Source organism: Arxiozyma heterogenica, assembly GCF_036370985.1.
Source record: "Arxiozyma heterogenica strain weizmannii chromosome Unknown scaffold_15, whole genome shotgun sequence".
NCBI classification, from domain to species: Eukaryota; Fungi; Ascomycota; class Saccharomycetes; order Saccharomycetales; family Saccharomycetaceae; genus Arxiozyma; species Arxiozyma heterogenica.
The window spans coordinates 193,593-209,725 of record NW_027042668.1 but is presented as its reverse complement, the minus strand read 5'-3'; the positions used below and the strand labels follow the sequence as shown (position 1 = coordinate 209,725).

Below are 16,133 nucleotides of genomic sequence, written 5' to 3'. Positions count from 1 at the left end.
TTGATTTATCCTATTTTAATTGATCTCATTCGTTTATCCACTTGCCTTTTGCTCTTCCTTTCCCTTTTACGTATCCCACGTTTATGCACATCATCACAAAACAAATAAGTTTATAATATCATACAGAACTTCTTTTAAACCATTGACTAGATACTTTCTGTTTTCCTGTATTATTGTCTTCTTTTTCATTTCACTTACACTTTTTCTTTTTTTTTTCTGCTTTTTTTTTTTGGTTGCACTTGTAAATAGTTTGAGCTATTGTTAAATCAGATTAGTGTCATGTTATCTAATTTTTTTAAGACCAGCACCATCACTTCAAATGTTTTGTTTGCTTCTAAAGCCATTGTTCCAAAGTTGCAGTCATTACAAGCCAGTAACAAGAGGTTAATTTCTACAAGAAATAGTATTCTTTTACAAAAGAAGCAAGGTAAATCTTCAGAACAACCTCAATCTATTTTGACTGATGATTTATTGACTAAAGCTGGGATAGATATCGATGATCCTTCCCTAAGTACCAAGAATGGTCCACAATCTAGTTTTAGTGAAACAAATGACAAAAACGCTGATAATCAACAACAGAGTGGTGCTGATGGAACTCAAACAAAGAAATCCAAGAAATCAAGAAAGACTACCACCGAAATCAAAAGAGAAAGATATGCTAATTGGTTCTATATTTTCTCATTCTCTGCAATTGGTGGATATGGGTTATATATGACTAGAGATTGGGAAGATAATGAACCACAGGAATTAAAAGATAAAGTAGCCAATGGCTATACTGCTTCTTTGATGTATGGTAGATTCAAAGCTAGATTCAATTCCATCTTTACTTATTTCCAAGAACCTCCATTCCCAGATTTATTACCACCTCCACCTCCACCCCCATACCAAAGACCTCTAACTCTTGTGTTGAGTTTGGAAGACTTGTTAGTTCATTCGGAATGGACTCAGAAGAACGGTTGGAGGACTGCCAAGAGACCTGGTGTTGATTATTTCCTTGGTTATTTATCTCAATACTATGAAATTGTTTTATTTTCTTCCAATTACATGATGTACAGCGAAAAAATAGCTGAGAAATTAGATCCACTACATGCTTTCATTTCTTATAATCTTTATAAAGAGCACTGTGTCTATAAAGATCATGTCCATATCAAAGATTTGTCCAAATTGAATAGAGATGTCAATAAAGTTATCATGATTGACACTAATCCGGATTCTTATAAACTACAACCGGAGAATGCTATCCCGATGAAACCATGGGAAGGTGAAAATGATGATAAATTGATTCAATTGATCCCATTCTTGGAGTATTTAGCTACCCAACAAGTGTCCGATGTTAAGCCTATCTTAAACAGTTTTAAGGATAAATATAATATCCCATTGGAATTTCATGACCGTGTTAATAAATTAAGAACTAAATTTGTAGAAGAACAAGAAAAGAAGGCACAAGGTAATTGGGCATTACGTCTATTAGGCGTTGCTACTACATCCTATAATAATAGCAAATTCCCATTGGATTTGATTCGTGAAGAGGGTGAAAAGAACTATATTAGATTCATGAAATTGATTGAAGAAGAAAAGGAGAAGATGAGAATTCAACAAGAAAAGATGAGTGGTCAAACTTTCACTTTGAAGGATTATGTAGAAGGTAACATACCAACTCCTGAGCAGCAGATGGAACAACAAGCAAAATTACAAAAAGAGGTGGACGAAATTTATGAACAAAGAAAGAGGGAAAGAACTGAGACTAATTAATTACACTATCAAGGAAAATAAAAAATAAAGAATATGGCTGGTACTATTTTATTACAGAAATATATATTTTTTTTTATTTTTATTTTTGTTACCTCTTGCCTGCTACATAATCTCTAAGTTTTATTTCCGTTTAATTTTACCAATGAGTTTTGGATTATGTACTATAAAGTCTTATTATTTCCTGCATACTAATATATCATGAAAATGTGTAAACATACTAATAACAATTTGTATATAATAATATAATGTATATGTTGAGCTTTTTTCATTCCTTTTCCCATTAGTATCGACAAATTGTTATAATCTGATGGTCTATGTTTTTACAGTGGTAACTAAGCTTTATACTGAAGATAGTCGGTTTTGAAATCATTTTAGTGTTAATTATATACAAATAATAGAATATAAACTGTTATTTAGGAATATTATTAACATATTGCTAGAATATTTTATAATTTGGGTATATATAACCAGATAAAGTGGTTACTAACTTATTTGTATATTTTCGTTAATACAAAATTTATTTATCTCCCCCATCCATCTTTTTTTTTTCTTTATTTTATTGTAATGAAAAGTCTTTAGACTACGCTTATAATAATAGTATCATAAAATTTGTTACCTTTGAACAATCACTATTAGTTTCAATTTCTTTTTGTTTCCTTACTTTCTTACTTAACTTTTTTTATGGATTTGATATTTTTGTTTTTCTCGTTAAGGAATTTTCTATAATTTCAATATATTTTAGAAACAGTCTTTCCCAAAATTGTTGAGATAATGTTTGAACAATATTCTTTTCATACAATGAGCTTAATGAACATCTAAGCATATTCAAAACATTTACCACCGAAACCTACAATATATATGTAATTTCCGTTCTATTGTGGATACTCTATGTTCTGTTATGTCTTTCAATAAGTTCATATTTCCTAATGCAATAATCCCACAAGTGTTGAAACAATACTCTTCCTTCATCAGAACAAATTTAACTTCAATAATCGCTATCAAATGTCTTCGAAATTATTCAATAGTGACAGATGTTACTGCTACTAGGTTGCTGCAAAAGAACCTAATTCAAGCTAATAATATGCTTTCTGGGTATGGTTCAGGTGTTATTGGGTGTACTGTACTCGATATTAATGGGAATATAGATAAATCTTTCAATGAAATGAAAAGAGAGGAGCTTGTATCTAAACATGGGCTGCTACCAAGAGATTTAAGAAAGATTGAAAAATCAAAACAGAATGATCTGGTTCCAAGTTTATTAGTAAGGCAGAATAGTATACTGATAAGTCTATTAAATTATAAAGCATTGATTCAACCTAACATGGTTATTACTTTCAATTCTATTGGTTCTGGAATATCGCTACATTCTTCTGCACATGTTTCCTTCATGAATGATTTACAGTCAAGATTGAAGAATAGCACTACAAATGAAGTTGGATCAGACCCATTACCATATGAATTTAGGGCTTTGGAAGCAATATTTATCTCTGCTCTATCAAACCTGACCAGTGAATTAAAAGTGTTGTTAGCAGTATCCGATGGTGTTTTAAATGATCTGGAGTTTAGCATTACGAGAGATAAATTGAGGCTCCTATTGATTCAAAATAAGAAATTGAGTATATTTTATAAAAAGGCAAGTTTAGTGAGAGAATTAATTGATGATCTACTAGAACAGGATGATGTATTATGTGAGATGTATTTGTCAGATAAGAAATTGGGAATTGAACATTATGAGGATGATCATACAGAGGTTGAAATGTTGCTTGAAACTTACCATAATCATATCGATGAATTGGTGCAATTAGGTGAGAATGCAATATCTAACGTTAAAACAACTGAGGAAATCATCAATATTATTTTGGATTCCAACAGGAATCAATTAATGTTGTTAGGAATTAAATTTAGTCTAGGTTTGTTATCATTAGGTTGTGCAATTTTTGTTGGGGCTGCGTATGGAATGAATTTGGAGAATTTTATAGAAGAAACTAACTATGGTTTTGTAGGAGCGTCTGTTATTGGTGCGATAGCAACTATTTGGTTGTACGTGGTTGGTGTCAGAACATTACATAGATTGCAAAAAGTGTCGTTACTTCATCATATGAATAAAAATGTCAAAAAGTAAGAAAGATTTAACAGCAGTTTTGTGCCTATATTGAAATAAGATGATAGTTATTAAGTGTGAATGAATTATTTTTTATATTATTAAAGTCATGAAAGGATTATTTCTGAGAAAGCTTAGATTTTGATATTTTTAAATTGTTTTTGTAATTCATAGTAAAACAGATGTTAATAATACTTGATTAATTTCTAATGTTATAGATTACTTTAGGTATTTACATCTACACTAACTTCAAACTTCTCTACAAGAAGAAAAGAACAAAAAACAAAGAACTTAACATGCATTGGTTTAATATTTTAAATGCAATCAGATTTGTGTAGCACTATTACCGACAAGAATATTTTAGTTGTTTTAATGACAGTTTTTGTGAATCTATACGAATTTTTTAGCATCATGTTAGATTTAGGTAAAAATGAAAAACATGATATACAAAATTAACTAATACCTGATGTATTTGTTTAGAATTTACTTGAGGTACAATTGATGTATTATTTAATTATAGTAATCATAACTTTTTAAATTCCTTTTCTTGGTAACTCAAAAATAAATTTACCAAAATATAATTACAGATAGTTTGCATTTAACGTTGTAGGAGAAGATATTAAAAAGATAATCCAGCAATTGATAAGGATAAGTCCAGTAGAGTATAATCATCTAAGTTTATATGATATATATAAGTTGATCGTTCTTAACATGGTAGTTTTCACTCAATAGTTTAATTAATATGGTGTCTATCTAGTAGAAACTTCTCAACTATTATAGTATTTCTTTATTATAAGTTATTCACAAAATTTTTTCTTATGTGACATAAGTTATCCTGTAATAACCCTAGTTTTGATTACAAATGCCAATTAAAAAATTTTGAAATAATATAAATAAATAGAGGTATAGGATTTATAATAAACCAAGAATAGTAACAAGAATAGATATTTAAAATAGAAAAGAATGTATTGTATCTTTTTTGTTTGTCTGTCCTTTAAGGTCTCCTATATTCTTGTTATAATAACCCTTTAAATTATTATTCTACCACGCAAAACCACATGTCACAAATAAACTCTTCTTAAAAAACCGCACAAGGCAAAAAATTTTACAAAATGAATTAAAAAAAAAAAGAGTTATACCCATGATCCGGGTCACGTGACTTAAAAACAATCTATAAAAGCTCGCACTCAGACTCGAACTAAGGACCAACAGATTTGCAATCTGCTGCGCTACCACTGCGCCATACGAGCCCCAGACAGTTGCTCTTCAGCATAATATGAAGTTATTACAGATTTAGTATTATTAAGGGAAGTGTTAGAAATATTAAATGAATAATTAATTAATAATCGAGACAATAATTGATATAATAGATTAATTTTGTTGGAAATTGGAGCACTCAGCGTCCATGGTAATGGCAGACATCATTAAATTATAGATGCTTGTTGTATTGTGTACTAAATAAAAGAATGTATACTGAATACACTATATAATAAGTATATACATTTATTTAGTACACAATACAACAAGCATCTATAATTTAATGATGTCTACCATTACCATGGACGCTGAGTGCTCCAATTTCCAACAAAATTAATCTATTATTGTCCACCTATCCGTTTGGTAGTGTTTCAGCTAGTTTTGTTCCATTAGTTTAGCATCTGTCAGTTTTAATCTATTCTTTAGATAAACCTAATTGCCAAACCCTAGTTTACAACACCTCACTAAGATAATTTGGTGGAAACTGTTTAAATGGAGAGGTCTGTTTTTTAGGTTATTTGAAAATGATTTGTAAAATTATTTAGTTACATGACACAGAACGATAATACATATAATAATATGCGGTTGTTGGATAAATATATTGCAAATTTTAATGCAATAATCTGGAGTCTATTAGAAATTTCATTTTTAATTGTTTTATTGTATATTTTTGTCTATGATTTAGATACGCTATAAGACGAACATAAAATCAGGCCATAATATTTTTTGATGTTAATTTTTTGTATAATTTTTTATCGATATGGTAGAAAATACACAATATGCCCATTAGGTTTTTTTTATTAACGACTACTTTCAATATATTTTCAGTGATATAAAGGAAAAAGAAATTTCAAGAAGAAAAATATTGTAGAAAAATAAAAACAAGGAAGGACGGTTTGTGTTTGTTAATAAATATGAAATATGTAGAGTAATTTTTATTATTCGTATTGTCTGTTAATAAATAAAAAATCAGAATTACTTAGCACTTAAGTTAAGAAAAATATGGATACTATATCAACTACTTTTTAAAATATATATAAATGTAAAGCACAATCAAATAAAATATTTAAACAGAGAATGTGAAAGTTGTTTCTTTATGTACCTTGTCTTTTCTTTATATATAATTTTGGTTCGAAAATTAGTAGTAGCAAATTATTTGGATATTTACTATTCTTACATTAGTTTTTTTGTATCATAATATCAATTGAAATATCGGATTTCTAAAAAAGTAAAAAATAATTATCAATTTTAGATTTTGATTATTTGCTATGAAAAAGTCTTTGTATTTTTTGTTTGTATCATTAAGTTTATTATCAAAACCTATTGAGTTTTTGGTATTCTTTCTATTTGGTAGTATTCATATGAATTTTGCTTTCAAAAGGTTAGATAGTTTTTGTGTAACATTTTTTTAGGATTGTAAGATTATCTCTTTTAATTAGTAAAAACTTGCTCTTCTATCAAAACGTTCAGGCAGTATTGGTGTAACATTTTATGTATTATAAGTATAAGGCGATTATAATCACTACATCTTTCACTTAAAACATTTAGTTTATATTAAACTACCATGACGAGATTTAACAGTTTAGGATACAGTCAGATAGTGTTTTTTTTTTATTGTTTAAACAAAAAGTAAGAAATGTGTTTTCTGTGAAATTTTTTTTTTTAATTTTGACTTATTTATTATGTCATTTACTTTCTTGTAAGTAGATATTGCTTAATAAATTGAATGCTGGGATTCTTTTTTTTTTGTTTCCTTTTCTCAATGAATTGGTAATGAAACACGTCTTGTTATAATAGGTCAGAAAGGTCAATTGTTTTTATTAAAATATATTTCCCAACATTATTTAACCTTTTGATAAGTTTAACATTTTAAAATACCATAAAATATATATGATTTTTAAGTAGTAACTTTTTGAAGGGAGGTTTCAGATGTTTTTCACCGGTAGGATATTAACAAAAAGTTTTTTTTGAACTGGATTGTAAAAAAGAAATCAGAATAAACATTTAGTGATTTTATTTAGATTCACTATTACTTATTCAATTACAAGTTAAAGAAAAGTGATAACTATATATATACTTCTGTATTCTTTGTATTATGTGAATTGTAGAAAACTTTGTCATTAAAATGACAAAAAATAGCATTTACTAATTGCATGATAGTAATATATGGAATTTTAATTAATACAAATGTTAGTGTTAGCATGTTAACTACGGGTGGTGTTAATTATTAGTTACAATTGCAAAGATACCACGTACCTTAGCTCTTGAACATATATATTACATGTAAAGGTTAAAGAAAAAGAAGATGCGTTCAATATGACACAGTTTTATTACTCATCTCACTTTTGCAAATACAGTGTAAATTTTTTTACTTTGATTAGTCAACAGAGAAAAAAAGAAAAGAGAAAGAAATGGAGTCAAATCAATTTGTAATAGTTAGAAATAAAAAATACAGCAATATAACTGTAAAAAGGATAATGTACATACTGATAAACAAATAGATATAGAGGATCAGTTTAGATTGGTTCTAATTATAGGTATATTTTTATTTTCATCGATCGAAGATATAACAAAAAAGGGTAGGACTATTTTTGTCACATTTATATTCAAAGAATCACATAATAGAACTACTTAATTTATTAAAATAAGGATGTTATTTGATAAAATTGCTTCACCACGAGTTATTACTTCGATATCACGTTCTATATTATATCGTCCACAGTTAAAATTGTTCATGAGTACAGAGATTCGTAAGGCAATTGAGGATGCCATTGCTTCTGCTCCTGTTGTATTATTTATGAAAGGTACTCCAGAATTTCCACAATGTGGATTTTCAAGGGCTACAGTGGCTCTTCTTGGTAAGCAAGGAGTAGACCCAGTTAAGTTTGCTGCATACAATGTCCTTGAAGATCCAGAATTAAGGGAGGCAATCAAGGAATTTTCTAACTGGCCAACTATCCCTCAACTATATGTAAACAAGGAATTTGTTGGTGGCTGTGATGTCCTTACTAGCATGGCTAGTAGTGGAGAGTTAGCTGATCTTCTTGAAGAAGCTGATGCTTTAATATCTGAGGAGGCAGAAAATCCGCAGGTCGAACAAGAACAAAATCAAGATATCAGCAAGAAGAATTAAGTATATAATCATTCATTCTTTTGGAGAAGTAAACTGTCTATTTTTATACACATGTACATAAATACAAAGAAATTATTTCTGTTAAATAAGTACAGCATGTTTCAAATTATGATTTAATGTGTTCCTATGCCTTTAGTCTTGTAAATAATTGATGCTTCTTATTTATAAACTTCGCTCCAAGTATATTAAACAATCTATTTATCTATTTATCTATCATTCCAATAAATAAAATAAAAAAAATAGTAAGATAATTAATACACAAAGAGGTAAGAACTGATAATTATTTAATTTAATATAATTATCGTTTTATATAGGGGATATTTTTTTCCTAATCTTCGTCTTCATTTAGTTTAATCTTTACACTATATTGTGTAAAAGGAAAGAAAGAAGAAGAAGTTACTCTTTCTTGTTGAACAAAAAAGCAAAAAAGGTCTTCCCCATGTAATTAACATTAACTGTTTATCTAACGAACATTTAGTCAGAACATTTAGTCAGAACATGTAGTCATAAGTAGAAGACCCTGAGGTTCATCCATTACGTTTGTTCGTAAGACGTCTTTTCAATTCAGATTTTATGATTAATGTTTTTTTCTCTATGAAAATTGTTGATTTTCATTCTTTTCCTTTTTTAGTGTTCAATTTTTTAAGGCTTGTTTTGTTCAAATAGTTGGGGTTGTTTATTTTAAAGCAAATACAGTTAAACTTGGACTTTAAAAAAAACTTTAAGAGAGCATTTTGATATGACAGTTTTTAGTGTGTAATTCTGTCGTTTTTATATTAAAAATTAATCGAAATCTGAGTTAAAATAAGCAAATAAATAAGTAAACAAACTGATAGAAGAAATAAATAATAATATATTATTAAGTTGGAAAATAATAAGTAGTATATTAAAAATCAATAAAATATTATGACAAATAGGTGTCCCATTCACTCCGGCATGTACTAGCTATTTTTTTTTTGGAGATTTGTGTATATTCTTTATCCTTTATGACTATCTTCAAATATTATAAATATAACTAAGTATAGAGTAATTTTAATTCTTTGGTTTTTGTATTTTTCGTAATATTTCTTCTGTTTTACAGTGGTTGTAATAAATTCGAAATTGTTTCTTTAATTAATGGCTTTTTTCAAGAAGCTGTCTTATCAAATATTTTGGAGTTTTATTTTGAAAAATAAATGGAACTACTAAAAGGTATTATTTACTTTGATGCTTATTTATAGTAACACAATATTGTCTTAATGTATAGCCAAGGCAAAAAGTACAATGAATTATAGCATATTTGAAATTTATCTTATGTATATACATATTTGAAGTTCTCAAAGGTAATATTATATACAGAAAGTTTGCTAAATTTTAGTCCAGATGAAATATTTGGTTAATATCAAGAATTTATCTGGTTAGAAAAAATGTTTGGAATTCTTAGTACAAATTAACATTTGTGAGTGAGTTACATATGCTTACTCCATCTAAATGATTAATATAGAAAAATATTAAAAATTGGGAGTTCATGTGTGTTTATAACATAAAATTATTAGGACAAAATAATTCATTGTATGAAATATTTGAAATCTAAATTTTGAATTATGTTTTTTTAAATTAAGACGTTAAAAGGTGAAAAAGATATTTGTTGTTGCTTATGAGTTTATACTGGAAGAGTTAATTTATTTTAATTTACCTATTTCTCTGTTATGTAACTATACTCATGATACCGTCATGTATTTTATTTTTATTAATTTGAAATGATGAAACTTTTTATCTCTTCCAAAAACTTGCACTCTCGAAGTTTGAATATGGGATGTATGTTCAATTGATTTTGTTTACCTTTTTTGTAAATATTTAAGATAATACTTTTTTTAGATTACAAAAAATTCAATATATGAAAGCAACTTAATTTATAAATAGGAATTAGATGCTTTAATCTATTAGTCTTAATAAGAATCGAATATAAAAAGTGATGTAATTTCATAAGAACGTAATTAATCAGTAGGTATAAACAGTCTATAAACAATAATATATAATTTATCTATTTGAAGAATTGATAATTAGAAAAATCTAATGTTTCGTAACTCTTTCCTTATCTTCTTTTGTGGCTTTGAAGATATTGCTTTCCTTTTCATGTCTTTCTTTTCTTGGACCATTGAACCATCTCTTAAAGTCCAAGACTGACTTCAAACTCCATACTTTAACTCTCATAACATAGTAGCAAAGTAACATAGCGATAACATTAAAGCAAATGTAAACCCACATAAAACCAAAATTTCTCCATCTGTACTTCCACTTAACGTTGAATTTGGCAACAACTTCATCCGCAGTCTTGTATGGACAGTATAGACAATCTGAAGTAGCATTTGGTTCTAATAAATAACCACTATGATCTTTAATATATCTTGATAAATAGGTACCACATGTTTGACCCTCTGGTGGATCCATTCTCAAAAATTCATTAGGACCACAAGTTATTTTCTTGTTGTGAATGGCAGGAGCAACTAACGATTGAATAACATAGGTGAATGGAGAGACATCAAACATAAAACTCCAAAATCTTGGAGCTTTTCTTTCCGGTTGAAGAATCCCACAGAATAACATCATAGCAGCGAATAAGTTAGAGTTGATCATCGATGCTGATGGAACGTCTGGTGACATGTAAAGAATCCACAGACCATAGGTAACAAAGTAAATTGGGAAAATGAGAGCATAGAAGAAATAGAAGTAACCAGCTTGTGGAGCAGATGAATTATAACCAGATGGCCAGTAGTAACATAGCCAAACGAAGAACTGACAAATCCAAGTCCACATTAATTCGACAAGAGTGTGAGATAACAATAAAACACTCCAATGGAAGGTATTTGAGGCAGCTTCTCTTACTTCATATAGTTCCCTCGAATCGTAAGCAAAGACGTGAAGTTGGTTAATCATGGCCAAAGCAATAACTAATAACATGAAGGTAGAAGAGAAGGCTAGAGAAGCACCACCAACAGAATGATTAATACGAATATAGGATAAACCAATAAATAATGCACATGTGACACATTCTAAGAACTTAGCTCTAATATAAATAGGAGACCTCCAGAATTGAATTAAAGTTCTACGAATCACACATTTCATTTGAGTTAAATAGGAAGCAGCAAATCTACTACCCAATTCAGGATTATCAGAAGTTGGTTTACTTGGAAGATCACTATGTAATTGTTCGATTTCTGCTCTTGCTGCAGCACATTCGGGTGAAGCTAACCATAATTCGTGCCAGTCAGTATTGACGGAGGCAGTAGCACCAGCCCCAATACAGTTTAAGATATATTCAGCAGGATTTTCTGAAATACCACATTTAACACCAGACTGGCGTTCGAAGTAGCTTAATAAGGTCGAGGAATTTTCACCAATATCACCAAAATAGACCATTTTACCACCCTTTTTCAACAATAATAATCTATCAAATTGTTCAAATAAAGTTGCAGAAGGTTGATGGATAGTACACAAAATTGATTGACCAGAGTCGGCTAAAGCTCTCATAAATTGAACAATAGACCAAGCAGATTGTGAATCTAGACCAGAGGTAGGTTCATCTAAAAATAGCAGTAATGATGGTTTTGCAACTAATTCAACACCAATAGATAATTTTTTTCTTTGTTCAACATTTAAACCTCTACCAGTTTGACCAATATATGCTTCTGCATAATTCTGCATACCTAACAATTTAATAACCTTTTCCACATATTCATATTTCTCTTCAAGAGGTACAGATTTTGGTTGTCTTAATTCAGCGGCAAATCTTAAAGATTCTCTAACAGAAAGTTCCGCCATATGATTATCAGCTTGGGCAACGTACCCACAAGATCTGTTGAAAGAAGCAGGTAATGGTTTACCATTGACCAACATATCACCAGTGATAACACCCATATTAATTCTTTGAGCCAAAACATTCAACAAGGTTGTCTTCCCAGCACCAGATTCACCCATTAAAGCAGTCATTTTACCAGGTTTAACATAACCAAAGACATCAGATAGTAATTGTCTAGTTGCACCATCGTAAGGAATAGTGTAGTTTAGATGATTCCATGTAAAAACATCCTTAGATGCAATGACTTTTTCTAGATCAACACCTGGACCATTTAATGCTTCCATCATTTCTGATCTAGAAGCAGTTTTACCTTCAGCAGATTCAGTCCCAAATTCCGGCATATGACCTCTCTTGTAAAGTAATAAGTCCCCACCAGAAGAGATTGGTTTCAAGAACTCTGATAAGAAAACATTTGCACAAATATAACCAAAAGTCCACACGACATTCACACCCCAGTTTCTCCAAGCATGTCTGTAGCCAAAGTGATATTGATGGTCAATGTAAGCATCACCACTAACATATCTATTACCTTTCACAGCACCAGCAGCATTACATATTTGATTTGCGATGGAGACATTTTTATAACCTGGACCACTTGGAACTAATTCACTACATAGCATTTCTCTTCCATGGAATTCAGTAGACATTAAACTTTCAAAAGCATATGTTAAGGGGTCTAAGAAATGAATCCATTTAATCCAATGATGCATTTCACCAATAGGTAACACGAACCCACAGTAAATACAAAGAATCATCACCCATAAACCACCAATGGCATGTGCAGTTACTGCATCCGTCGTTAAAGTAGCGACGAATTTAAAAATAAAAGAGGTACATTGTTGAATAGTTAGTAGATATAACAAGTATTGGAAAAATGCACCTGCTTCATATTTCAAAAGAGGAATCCAATATGTAACCAAAGATAGAATTAAGATAGCAACAAATTTAGTTGGTAGTTCAGTAATGATTTCTTGTAACGATTCAGCAGATAAGTGATACATAGAATATGACTTGTGTTTCACAATAATTGGTCTTGTAGCAAAGGAATTACCAATTTCAGCCAAAGAAGTAACGGAAGCGAATAATAAGACGTAGAATAGAAGACCACCACGAGAATAGGCACCACCAGTTGTTGACTGACTCTTGTTATCAATTCTATGGAACATAGAACCGATGATTAACCCTTTAATTAAGAAAGAAGATAAATAAACTTTGGTATAAGTGGAATCACCTTTAACTCTTTGGAACCCACGAATCATACAATAGTAGACTTGAGTCCAATAGTTGACAACATATTGAGAGCTCTCTCTTTGACCAGCTTGTAATCTTTGTTTCTTGGCGATTTGTAATCTATCTCTTGTTTCTTCAATTGGATGTCTTTGGGTATAATCGTCATATGCAGTAAGTAATTCTTGATATTCAGGAGAGTTTAACCAGTATTCTTCAAATTCATGACTAGATTTTGGAACTTTATCTTCAAAGCCTGGTTTGATGTCTAAGGTTCTGTTCTCAAAATCTACAGTAACAGATGTTAAAAATTCTGCAGATGTCATTCTATTTGGCTTGATCCATCCCATTCTTTCGAAGTAATCCACAGCTTTATCAGCAGGGCCAAAATATATTTGTCTACCATTGTATAGAACAGTTGCCTTATCAAATAATTGATAGATGTTTTCACCAGCTTGATAAATTGCAACAATTGCAGAATTATTCATCATATTGGTAGCTGTTCTAATAGCTTGGGCAAATTCTAATGCAGTGGATGCATCTAAACCTCTGGTAGCATTATCCCATGAATATATTGAGGCACCCATAGCTTGAGCTTCCACTAAAGAAACTCTTTTTCTTTCACCACCAGAAACCCCTCTAACAAAATCATTACCAACTTTAGTAGCATAAGTATGTCTCAACCCAAACACGGTACACCACATATCTCTCATATTATCGACATATTCTTTTCTTGTCATATTATCGATTCTAGTACGTGGGGTTTTACATTTAAGAGCAAAATCAATAGTTTCTTTCACAGTGATCTTGGGGAAATGGAAATCTAATTCAGGACAGTAGATAACATAACCCTTATACTTTTCCATCATTTCCTTTTGTTCTAAACCATCATAGGAGAATTCACCACCAACAGATACAAAACTGTCAGTTTCACCAGAAAGAGTCTTTAGAAGTGTGGAACACCCTGCACCTGGTCTACCAACAACAAATAACATTTCACCGGACTCTACAACACCGGTACAGTTTTGAATGATGTTTCTTAAAGGTGTATCATTTTGTTTTTTAAATTTATTGATTATATGTTTTGGCCAGGTGACCATATCCCTTAACATTTCTTCCACAGATGGACCAAAAGCAGCAGAAGCATCGATACCTACAGTAGTGACACCTTTGAAACCAATACCTGAATCACCAGGTTCAATACCTTGTTCCAATTGACGGGATCTCAAGTAGTTCAATAGGGATCTTAAATCAAAATCTAATTCATTAACTTCGAACGCATCCATTTCTTTTTTTGTCTTTGTAGAAATGACTTTGGCTAGAGATTCTAATTTTTCTACACCGACTTCATTTGATAGCATGTGTGAAATGTGTCTGGATAGTTGTGAAGTGACGTTTAGTTGTTCATCATCCATATGCATTTCATCATATGAATGAATAGACTCAGCATACGAATTGGTATCACCATCTTCTGATTTGGACGATATGTCCCTTTCTTCTTTAGAAGACATGGTCCTATGTTGATATGCGTATGGTTGTTTGGGGTGTTAACTTAAATAACGTGAGATACAATGAGAAAGAGTCGTATAGAAGGAAAGATGTGTTATTTCATGGAGATATGGGTTCTTTATATATTAAAATGTTTTGAATGAGAAGTACCATTATATTTGACGGCTTAGCTATCTTTAAAACTATAGCATATGAAAAAAAAAGAGACGGTTGTTGTCACATTGTGGGTCAATTAGGAATGGTAGGTTCTTAAGTCAAATAATAATATTTGAGAAATATATTACAGTTTAATTGACTATACTTACAAATTGATAAGCAAGTATAAGAGCCGATCCTTTAATTACTTAACCAAAAAAGTAAAAAGGTATTGCAGAAAAAAGAAAGAATAACTACAATTTTCTTTCGATGAGCCGTCAAAAATCTCTATAGAAAAAGAATCAACCGTCTGAATAAAAAAAAAAAAGAAAGAAAGAAAACAGTAATAAACGGAAAAAGAGAGATTTTTTTTGGATGGAAGTGTTTCTTGTATATCAGCCGAGGTTGACAGGTAGATTTTTTAATATGCTATATTTAGAAGACGTCTTTGATATGAGACATATTGACTCTAAAATGTGATAATTTATTCTGGACTTACTAGTTTTAACTCATCTCTTATCAAATTCAGTCATATCTAATAATTTGTCGGTCTTATGCAGTAATTGTGTGAGGGATACAGTTTGCGATTTTGATACTTGAGTGAGTCACAAGGGGTATTATATTGTCTATATAACTTATAAGTAAAGTAGAAGAAAAAAAGAAAGAAAGAACTGTTATATCAATTAAATCAATTTATAATTATAAAATATCTATAAATGTAGGATCTCAAATTGTTACGAGAACAAAAATAGATGGATGATTATTTAATACATGAGGAACAAGATCTTAACATAGATAAATTCTAGATTGACTCCTCCTCTCTCTCTCTTCCACAATGTGTAAGAATATAAAGTTGAGATATTATTATATCTCTAACAATTGTAAGAGTTGGTAAAAATAATACTTCTAAATGTGTTAAAAAATGAAAATAAAAAAAAAAGAATAAAAAGATATTTACAACTTGAGTCTGAAAAATTAGTCTTGGAAAATGTGTTACCATATGTAATTTGTGAAAGTTTGTAATACTTGACAGAAAGTCTTAAAGGGTTACACAAATTATATTCTCTTTTATTATACTTTATTATTCCTACGGAATCTGAGGTTTAAAATTACAAGGAGTTATAAAAAACTGTATTAAATAAGTACACATCGCATTAAATTTTGTTATGTTTGGCCTTTAT

General features: G+C 30.0%; 4 protein-coding genes and 1 non-coding gene across 5 annotated transcripts; 3 read left to right on the top strand and 2 right to left on the bottom strand.

Moving 5' to 3' along the window:
• Positions 1-279: 279 nt before the first annotated feature.
• TIM50 (protein translocase subunit TIM50) lies at positions 280-1,752 on the top strand (the record flags this gene model as incomplete). The annotated part of the gene is made up of 1 exon (XM_064857596.1): positions 280-1,752. One exon carries the CDS (start codon positions 280-282, stop codon positions 1,750-1,752), a length of 1,473 nt encoding a protein of 490 aa, XP_064715434.1.
• An 898-nt stretch (positions 1,753-2,650) lies between these two features.
• On the top strand, positions 2,651-3,874 carry MFM1 (Mfm1p; the record flags this gene model as incomplete). The annotated part of the gene is made up of 1 exon (XM_064857595.1): positions 2,651-3,874. One exon carries the CDS (start codon positions 2,651-2,653, stop codon positions 3,872-3,874), a length of 1,224 nt encoding a protein of 407 aa, XP_064715433.1.
• A 1,156-nt stretch (positions 3,875-5,030) lies between these two features.
• PWA37_000943 lies at positions 5,031-5,104 on the bottom strand. The gene has a single exon. It is a non-coding gene; the product is annotated as a tRNA-Cys (tRNA).
• A 2,656-nt stretch (positions 5,105-7,760) lies between these two features.
• GRX5 (monothiol glutaredoxin GRX5) lies at positions 7,761-8,243 on the top strand (the record flags this gene model as incomplete). The annotated part of the gene is made up of 1 exon (XM_064857594.1): positions 7,761-8,243. One exon carries the CDS (start codon positions 7,761-7,763, stop codon positions 8,241-8,243), a length of 483 nt encoding a protein of 160 aa, XP_064715432.1.
• A 2,052-nt stretch (positions 8,244-10,295) lies between these two features.
• On the bottom strand, positions 10,296-14,819 carry PDR12 (ATP-binding cassette multidrug transporter PDR12; the record flags this gene model as incomplete). Its single annotated transcript, XM_064857593.1, has 1 exon — positions 10,296-14,819. The coding sequence occupies one exon, from the start codon at positions 14,817-14,819 to the stop codon at positions 10,296-10,298; it is 4,524 nt and encodes a 1,507-aa protein (XP_064715431.1).
• Positions 14,820-16,133: the final 1,314 nt, after the last annotated feature.